The sequence below is a fragment of the Sphaerodactylus townsendi genome, unplaced genomic scaffold, assembly GCF_021028975.2.
Source record: "Sphaerodactylus townsendi isolate TG3544 unplaced genomic scaffold, MPM_Stown_v2.3 scaffold_1665, whole genome shotgun sequence".
In the NCBI taxonomy this organism is placed as follows: Eukaryota; Metazoa; Chordata; class Lepidosauria; order Squamata; family Sphaerodactylidae; genus Sphaerodactylus; species Sphaerodactylus townsendi.
In genome coordinates, this window is record NW_025950250.1 from 1 (window position 1) to 10,096 (window position 10,096).

Here is a 10,096-nt window from a genome sequence, read left to right on the forward strand (position 1 = left end):
TGGTACCATTTCCCTTTCATCACCCTTTGCAATCTCCTATTTTCCCTGCTACATCACCAGAGAGCTTTTTCTTTGTGATCTGACATTGCTATTGGGCAATAAGGTTGCTATAATCAATTGCCATGACCTGTCAGTTCCTCTGAATTCCCAGTTCAGAGACTTGTTTAAAAAAAAGCTCTCACTGTTGATAGAATTGTATTATTATGCCAGTAAAGGTTGTTGAATTTGAAAAAGAAATAAAAGCTAGGAATTCAGAGGAACAACTAGATTTTGTCAATATATTCTAACATCATTCATGTGTGGAAGTGCCATTAAGTTGCAGCTGATTTTATGACAATCCCAGCAAAGGGTTTTCAAGGTAAGTGAGAAGCAGAGGTGTTTTGCCAATGCCTTCCTCTGCATAGCCTTCCTTGGAGGTCTCCCTTCCAAGTACCGACCCTGCTTAACATCAGAAATTTGGTGAGATCAGACTATATCCTACTGCCTTCCATCCATCCGGTTCTTTTAAAGTCCTCAAATATCTCTTCAGTGCTGCAACAGGAGAAAAGGCTGGGGAAATGCCCGCTGGTGAAGGAAAGTTCACAAAATTCACACGTGGACATTCAGTTGCCTTCTTCTGGCTAGCTTCATGTTAACTCAACCTATGGGTTCCTGCTAGATGGTACCTGGCAATTGGGTCCAGTTTCCAACCCATCCCAAAGGCTCATGAACTCAGCTTTCATCATAGCTGTGGCTTCGTGATCAGAATCAGAGCGATTCCTCAGAAAGGCATCTGTAAAGAGGGATAAAAAGAATGGCTCAGCATTGGACTCCTGCCCTTCTCTGCACTGGCATCTACTTTCACTCCACTAGCATCTTGGTAACAGTTTTCTTTTTTGACCCAACTAAAGGTTATCAACAGAAATAATGGCATGTGCTAGTGGTGGCAAACCTATGGCACTCCAGATGTTCATGAACTACAATTCCCATAGGCCCCTGCCAGCATGGCCAATTGGCCAAGCTGGCAGGGGCTGATGGGAATTGCAGTCCATGAACATCTGGAGCGCCATAGGTTCGCCACTCAAAGGCTGTTCCCACATGCCGAGCTGTCTGTCTGTCCTTGACCTTTTTGTGGAAGGAGTGGAACGGGCAGGGTTAGGGCATAAGAGGTGCCACTGGAATCCTGGTTGCTATTAGAAGGTGCTCAGTTATGTTTGGGGTGAAATGTGAAAGTTTTCATTCGAGAAAGAATCTCGCAAAGCTACATAATGGCCTTCGTCTCATATATCAGCAATCTTCATCACCAAATCTATTTGCATGCCTATCTGCCCGCGTCAACTAATGAAAGCAGGAAAGACTGTCATCTTTCAGGTGTCTGAAAATAAATTATCTGGAACTAATGTAGATATACAAAGGTAGGCAACATCCAGTATTTACCCACCCACTCAGGTGAAGCTAATCCTTATTGCCTAATTGCATATCTATGCCTACCATTTGATGAGCATTTTGATAAATGTTCACTGTGTTTCAAGCCTGCACAGGTTCTTGCAAATACTTTCCTAGTAAAGGATGAGATGCAAACTTAAATCTCAGCCTTATAGGTTTGATTTAGATTCATGCTTTACCTTTCCTCAATGCCAGTTTTCCTATTAACATAAAAGGAATAAGTGCAATAGCTGAATGATTTGCCTGTAGATTCAAGATCCTGGTGCAATCTGAAATTCACCCTGTTCTTTAAATTCTCCAAGCCATGCTAAATTTTGATCTCTATGGGAAGTGTTGCAAACATTACAGGTAAACTATCCTGTTTTGATGTTACTGAATATTTTAAAAGGGGTTTCACTTGATCAAACTGCAAGTGACCTAACACCGTGTTTCACTTACAACTGTAGCACCTCTGAAAAGTCTCTGACCAAGGCCCCAGTACAAGGAAGAACACTGCATCGAACTGAACAGGGTGTCTGAGATGCAGCAGGATTGCATAAAAATTACCAAATCACCCCTTTTAGCAAATAACTGGGATCCTCACAATACTTATTAATATCCAAGACAAAGATAATAAAGAAGAGAAGAAGAAGAAGAGTTTGGATTTATATCCCCCCTTTCTCTCCTGCAGGAGACTCAAGGGGGCTTACAATCTCCTTGCCCTTTCCCCCTCACAACAAACATCCTGTGAGGTAGGTGGGGCTGAGAGAGCTCTGAGAAGCTGTGACTAGCCCAAGGTCACCCAGCTGGCGTGTGTGGGAGTGCACAGACTAATCTGAATTCCCCAGATAAGCCTCCACAGCTCAGGCGGCAGAGCTGGGAATCAAACCCGGTTCCTCCAGATTAGATACATGAGCTCTTAACCTCCTATGCCACTGCTGCTCCATAAAGTGTCATCCACCCCACCACACCCCACCACACCCCACCTGATAGCTCCTCTGAAGAAGCCCCTGCTACAGCTGATAGCTCGCCTGAGAAAGGGTTAATGGAGCCTTGCAAATAGAAGCCAGCTGAACTGATAGATCCTGAACCTACACAGGCTTCTGCCTCAGAACTAATCAGCAGGCCTAAAGACGATGCTAGCAGCTCTGACTCTCCAGATGCAACCCTGAGGTGCAGATGGAGATTGAGACTGGCCTTAAAGGAGAGTCATCGCTCAGCAAGGCTACAGGCTAAGCATTACCCAGAGCCTTTGCAGGAACAGTCCCAGGCAAGTAGCTCTGAGGAATAAAAGGCCTTAGGCAGCAACTGCAATTGTGGCTGCAAAGTGGATTCTACCTGCACTTGTCTGCAAGCCACTGCTGTCTCCAGACCTGACTGACAACAGACTGGCTTCTGACCTTGATACCTGGATTTTCCTGGTTGCTGTATGTATTCCTGGCAATGGACTCCTGGCCTTGATTGACTTCTGTTTGGATTCTCCCACAGACTTGGTAACCTTGGACTTTATTCTTTGTTAAACTGCTAGAAACCCTGCCCTGAGCCTCCTCAGTACTGTGTGTTGTTGTAGCAGCACACTAGCCCCACCCAGCCTGCACATAAACACTTAGCATTCACCTGACTGTTTAAACTTGGGTCTACCCCAATCACTTATGAAGGAAACAGATTTGCTACATTGGGTTAGAAACGATGTGTAGACCTACCTACAAACAGTTCAGATAAATATATCAGTAGTCAAAGCACGCCCTCAGGTACATTTCTCCTTAGTCAAATTCTTATCCCAGGACGGAGCTGGGATGTGAAAAAAGTGCTTGTGAGGAGAGATTATGGTGAAAAAATTATTATTTAATTCACTTAAACCCTGCCTTTCTCGTCAATGGAATCTACAGCAGCTGAAATCATTCTCCTCTCCTTCAGTTACCCTCATAACAACCCCATGGGGTAAGCTAGTCTGAAAGAATATGATTGGCCCAAGGTAATCCAGCAAGCTTCCATAACATGAGCAGGGATTTGAACCTCGGTCTTCCAGATACTAGTCTGATACTATTAACCACTACACCACACTGGCAAGAAGCAAGCGAGAAGAGGGTGCAGCTCCCTTCACCCACACGTCCCATTTCTCTAACGATCTGACATTGCTTTCTTGTTTACGATAAATAAGATATGGCTATAATTGGAAAACTGAAAGAGCAGGCAAGGATGTAGAAATTACCTATTTCATCTATGAAAATGATGCAGGGCTGGATTTTGGTTGCCAAGGAGAAAACTGCAGCTGTGAGCTTCTGTGACTCTCCATACCATTTGTCAGTCACGGTAGATGCTTGCAAGTTGATAAATCTGCATCCCGAAGCTTGGGCTGTCGCTTTGGCAAGAAGGGTTTTGCCACAGCCAGGAGGACCATAAAGCAGAACACCTGTTGCAAGGAGAAACTCATAAAACCTCCATCTCCCCCTTTCCTTCCGTCTCCCCCCTTTCCGTCTCCCTCATGTTATGAAAGCTTCGTCTCCCCCTTTCCTTGCCAGGCTTTCTCTTTTTGCCACATTTTCCCACTTGTGTAAAAAGGAATGTTCTTCACATGGAGACTCCAGTGAAGACAGCCACCACAAACAAATTGTGACCCATATAATGCACATAATGTAGCAGCGGGCATAATTTGACTGCTTAGATTCCCAAGTCATCAGCAAATGTGTCAAGATTATGTTCCTGTCATGCTAGCAATTGTTTGTTTTTAATCCGTTTAACACACCTACATGGTTTAAAAGGTCCAGTTTCTCGTTCTGAAGCTGTTGAACAATAACAGTCTAAACTGTGATGACTTTGTCTTTGATGGGACAACAAAGATGTTTTACTTCAGACAGAATGATTGGCTACATATGTGTGTGATGAGTTTAAGCTTTCATAAGCTTGGATACATTGGGTTTAAATTGAATAAACATTCACTTCGGTTCAGTTTTAACGGAGATTTCAAGCATGGAAATATAGCTTTTTTATCACTAAAGAGATAATGCCCAATTAAGTGTTTGTTAATTCAATAGAATACTTTTCTGCATTCCATTTAATATTGATTTGGAACTAGAGAACTCCTTTTACATTGCAAATGCAGAACTGGTCTCGTGTCCTCATGGACAAGTGTTGTGAAGCTGTTTCACTTTCTCCTTCATAGCTCTCATTACCGCTTAGGGAAATATGATTCTTAGAAAACTGCTGGGTATTTATTAAGCTGCCATTAAGCCAGAAGCTGTCCACTCCTCTTTACTATAATCACTCCTTGGGTTCAGAGTCCAGCAAATGACTGGAGACAGACTGTGTCAGAGGCCTGGTCTGCAGGGGCTTTTGAGGCCCTTAGCTTAGCCGTAATAAAAAAAATTCGCTGCAAAATTTATCCAATGCCAAAAATATCCAATTATTATCCAAAAACCTTTATTAGGCATAAAACCAGTGCCAAGAATTTCAAATACAATAAAAAGATCATTATTGCTCAACTTGCAGTACACCGAGCAAAAACATAGCAACAGCTTCAGATATTTCCACATCGCCAAAAATATAAATATCTTGAGGCCTCCTTGAGTTTGATACCAAAAGGCCCTCTCAGCCCTCCCTCTGGTTGGCTGGTGGTTTAAAAAAAAAGTGTGAGAAATATATTATTTAAGACTGGCTTTTCTCCAAGGTGTACCTCTTGGGGGTTGGCAGAGCCTGGAGTGACGAAACAAGTGCTTCTGCTGGAAAGGCAGGATCACTGTGTCCTGAAGTTCCCTGACCACTTCATCCAAACCTGCAATGTCCTCCCAAGAGACCTGCAAATGGGACATTTGGAAACGTCAGAGATAACTTGGCAAGAGATGCCAAAGGCAACATACTGGCATATCAAATTTTCAAATCTGCGAATATTCATCCCCTGCACAGTAAAAAAATCATTTCCAGATTATAATTTCTAATTCTGGTCTGAATTCATGCAATGTGATTGAAAGTGTTTGCAGACTCCTTTCTGCTGATGTGTTGGCCATCCATCCATCCATCCATCCATCCATCCATCCATCCATCCATCCATCCATCCATCCATCCATCCATCCATCCATCCATCCATCCATCCATCCATCCATCCATCCATCCATCCATCCATCCATCCATCCATCCATCCATCCATCCATCCATCCATCCATCCATCCATCCATCCATCCATCCATCCATCCATCCATCCATCCATCCATCCATCCATCCATCCATCCATCCATCCATCCATCCATCCATCCATCCATCCATCCATCCATCCATCCATCCATCCATCCATCCATCCATCCATCCATCCATCCATCCATCCATCCATCCATCCATCCATCCATCCATCCATCCCAAAATTATTCTAGTCTTTGTTGGGGGAATAACAAGCTCTTCCTCTTACTTTTATGTCCTTTGGATCCACCAGGTGAGCTGCAATGTTCATCTCATGTTCTGTAAGCTTCACTCCTTCTACTCCAATTTGCTTCATCAAGCGTTCTGCCTGCAAAGAGAAGCTAAGGATCAGGGTCCCATTCTTGCACTGTGGCACTTCATTCGGGTCCTGCCTAGCTGCTGACTTGCATCTGGAACTGCTTGAATATGCGTACATCGTAACTGGCTAAACTGCAGTATAAGGAGAAGAGGAGTAGGTTTTTATACCTCAATTTTCTCTACCTTAGGGAGCCTCAAAGTAGCTTACAGTTACATTCCCTTTCCTCTTCCCAGAGTAGGGGTCTTGTGAGGTAGGTGGGAATGAGAGTTCCGAGAGAACTGTGATTGGCCCAAGGTCACCCAACAGGCTTCATGTGGAGGCGTGGGGCTACACCATGCTTGCTGTCATATAACAAGGCTTTACCTCCATACTTTCCAGTTTATTTGGAAATCTTTGAAATGTATGGTACAGTCAGAAATGGTATGTGAAACAACTGAACCTCCTTTGTCTTGTTCCCAAAACACAGTTGTGGTAGCTACACATTATCTCCAGATTCTGCTCAAAACGTGTCATCAGTGACCAGGAGTAGAGAGTGGGAGGTAGTACTGGCCTATTTTTCCTCTACAAAAAGTCTGAAATAATTGGTTGCTTATTTAAGATATTTATGTGCCCTGCATGATTCATGGGACATCTACACTGGGAGCAGAAGTCCCACACAATAAAAGCTGGAAATATTTAATAACATTTCATTTGAACAGCTGAACAGGAAAACATAAAAGCAGCATGATAAAAAGTTGGTGTAAAACAAATAGATTAAGATTGACCAAAAAAAATAAAAAAGCCAAGAAAATACCTGATTAAAAATTGAAGCCTTTGCCTGATTCCAAAAGATAATAGAACCAGTGCCCGGCAAATAGTCATAAGGAGGCTGCCCAAATTCAAGGTACCATAACAGAGAAGGCCCTGTTCTTTTGATACAAAACCACTCAATTTAATATTGGGGTTGGGGTGGTACAGAGTGGGCCTTCTGATAATTACTTCAGTAGATGAGCATCATGGGAGCAGATAATCCTTTATAACCTTTATTGTTGTTATCCCTTCAGGTTCCAGTAAAAGTGCAGCTACTCAGGCAAACTTTTGGTTCCACTTTTCTAATATGGTTCCAGATCAGACAACGATCTGGTTCAAATCTTCTCTGTAAAGATTGCCTGACACTTTCCAACACCAGCCTAACCCCTGACTCTTGATGCTTTCCTACCTTTCCAGCCACATATAGTTTCTAATTGGATTAACCCAGTTCCTTTACACTACCTGACAGACCTGTTCTAATGGGACTGACACTTGTGCGGACAACTCATGTTCTTTGCTGCACTTGCCCTGGCACAGACAGCCCCTGAGGACAGTGTTTTTCAATTGGCAGGCAGAGCCCTGACTTAAGGTCAATTGCACTGTTTTATTTTTGGGCCTTAGTTACTTTGTTAACAGTCCTCCTTTTTCATTCACAGACTACAGGATATAAAACAGACCTTATAAAACAACCAATCAACAATGCAATGGGAGACTGAGAGAACAATGTAGATGACAAACGTCCGAAGGCAAAAGGTGAATTACAGTGTATAAGGCAATGCAGTCAAAGTAGGTGATACCCACAATAATCATTGCAGTGGATCTTGTTGGTGCCTCCGCCATTGTCATTTAGGGTCTTTAAAAGATGACACATAGGCAGAAGGGCAGTGGAAGAACCAGTTGAAGGAAATATCACCATCACTGTATGCTGCAGAGATAGGTTGTGCTAAAAATATATGTTATCACCCCCAAGCTTATCATAATGTGGACGTATTTCTAATAATAACCTTCATAAACATGTGTGACCCTCTTGGGATTCCCATAGTTACACTTCTGTAGGTGGCTAGCCGGAGCTGCTGACTTTTAACATCGCTACCTTTGATGATATGATCCACATATGTACCTGTTTCTTTAGCAGTATCCTTTGCTTTCGAGTGGGATCCAGGGCATCTGATACCCACTTTATGCTGAAATAGGTGGCAGCCCCAAAGACAGTCAGGCGGAGAAGGACAGCAAATACTTCATTTCGAGTTAGCAGCTGGGTTAGGAGGTCCTTGGAGATTTCCCCTAGCAACATTGCTTAGGAATTGCTTGTCATCAGATCAGAAGTTGAACTAAATGCAAAAAAGAGAACCAGGGGTGGGGGTTAAAAAATGCCACTGAGGTTCCTATGCTGGCATTTATCACTATTGTAACAAGAAGAAGACAATAAATAAATCTGGAGGCAGAGAACTGAAATAGTGTAGTCACTAAACATTCATACATCAGAGTCCATATCATGTGTCTGATTAAGAGAGCTCTAGTTCACAAAAGCTTACACAGTATAAAAATGTCTTATGGTCTAAGGTGCCACAAGACTCCTGTCTGGTTTTGTAACACCCTGAAGATTAAAGCATTTATCGTAGAATAGGCTTTCGTGAGCCTGATGAAGTGGGTTATGGCTTAAAATAACTTTTCAGGCTGCCATAATTTTTGTTGTATATGCTGCTAGATGTTTCTGTGTACACTGAGTGTTTAAAACATTAATTATACAGATTGTCAGCTTGTTCAGTAGTGCTATGAACATAAGTATCATAGATCAAGCCATATTGCATGTGAAAATATGCCTGTAATTGTTACATCTTACAGAATTTTCAAAGAACTTTTCTGCTTGTGGTGGACATGTATTTCTTTTAGTTAACTCAAATGAGACATTGGCTTTCTAAGGCATGAACAGTATTGGGGATTTTCTACAGCACTCTGCTATTTCCAGTAGTGCAATTTCAGCATTCTACTATCTCTAAATTCTGGCTTTGAAACTGGATTCTCAGGCTGTCATTTGGATCAGATTAAGGCACTAGACTAGTGCCTTGTCACAATAGACTAACACAGCTCCCCTTCTAGAGTTGCTGTCCCTGGGAATCTCTATTTGAATTCTGCAGCATGGAAGCGGAGGCAGATACACTGATGTTAACAGCGTATTGTTGATTTTAACCATTCAAGAGCTAGATTATTTCCCCTAAATGCAGTAAAATTCTCACGGAGTCTAGAACAACAAGGGTTACAATCTGGTTGTGGGAACAAAAGGTAAAGCACCAGACGAAACAAGTCCTTGCAAGCAAGTTGTGCAACCTAAAATAGCCTCGCTTTACCTTAAAGATATTTTTTTCGTGGGGTAAATCTTCCTGGACTAGAAGCTCTTCGTCAGGTGCAGGACCTTGTTCTTCCCGACCCGTCCCAATTCCGATCTCCGATCCCCTTCAAACGGACAAACCCCCGCCCCGTCGCTGGGGGTTGCTGATCATGGTACTGAACTTGCAGCTCCTTTACCGAAAGGAAACGCTCAAAAACTCCCATTTACCGCCGCTGATGCATCCCCGGCGCTCCAGCCAGCAAAACTCCCCGCATAGAAACAAGAGCCGCGAGAAATTTTTTCCTACCTCAATCCTCCTGAGATCTCCCCCCACCCCCACCCCCTTGCATTTTTGCACAAGAAGGTTTAAATCGGCTTCTCTTTAAATCGGCTTATAAAACAAACATAAATGGGCCAGAATAGATGTTACTCCTGCTTTCTAAAAAAACAACAACGCCATGATCATGGTTGAGAATGGCATGACCTGATTAAGCTATGGCGACTGCAGGATTCTTGGGTCCCAAACACAGATGTCCTGTTTGTTTGTTCTTGAGGAATAGGAGCACCCAGGATAGGTATAATAAAATTACAGTTGCAATAACGTTGTTTCTATGGGTGTCAGATCAGTGCCTTTTTATGTGGGTAATCACCCTGATCTAGATTGCCTAGGCTAGCCTAATCTTGACTTGTGCTAAGAGCCAGTCCCTGGGTGACAAGGATGCTGACACAGCCTGGAGGCACCATGGATCCTGAGCCGGCTCCTCGTGAGGTGATGCAGGCAACAGAATAAGTTTTAAGTTAGGGGTTCGGTATTCCATTTGCTCTCCAGATGCCGAGGATTGCTAATTCCCATCAGCCCCTGCCAGCATGGCCAAGTGGCAGGGCTGATGGGAATTGCAGTTCATGAACATCTGGAGAGCCATAGGTTGCAGACCCCTGCTCTAAGCCCTTCTCTGCTATCCAGAGCCTGATGCTGTGCACCTGAGAGAGCCATCAGAGGAAGATAGAGGCTGCAGCTACACAGTAAAAGGAGAAGTGCTGGTCTGGCTGCTCAGTATGGCAAAAGGCTTTGTGAGTTAGAGGCA

The 10,096-nt window shown here is 43.3% G+C and overlaps 1 protein-coding gene across 1 annotated transcript; it reads right to left on the minus strand.

Annotated features, from left to right (window-relative positions):
• Nucleotides 1-641: 641 nt before the first annotated feature.
• Nucleotides 642-9,278, minus strand: LOC125424982 (outer mitochondrial transmembrane helix translocase-like). The gene is made up of 6 exons (XM_048482430.1): nucleotides 9,031-9,278; nucleotides 7,803-8,013; nucleotides 5,804-5,902; nucleotides 5,078-5,198; nucleotides 3,617-3,817; nucleotides 642-772 (listed from the first exon to the last, which is right to left on the minus strand). Exons 2-6 carry the CDS (start codon nucleotides 7,974-7,976, stop codon nucleotides 642-644), a joined length of 726 nt encoding a protein of 241 aa, XP_048338387.1. The 5' UTR covers nucleotides 7,977-8,013; nucleotides 9,031-9,278.
• Nucleotides 9,279-10,096: the final 818 nt, after the last annotated feature.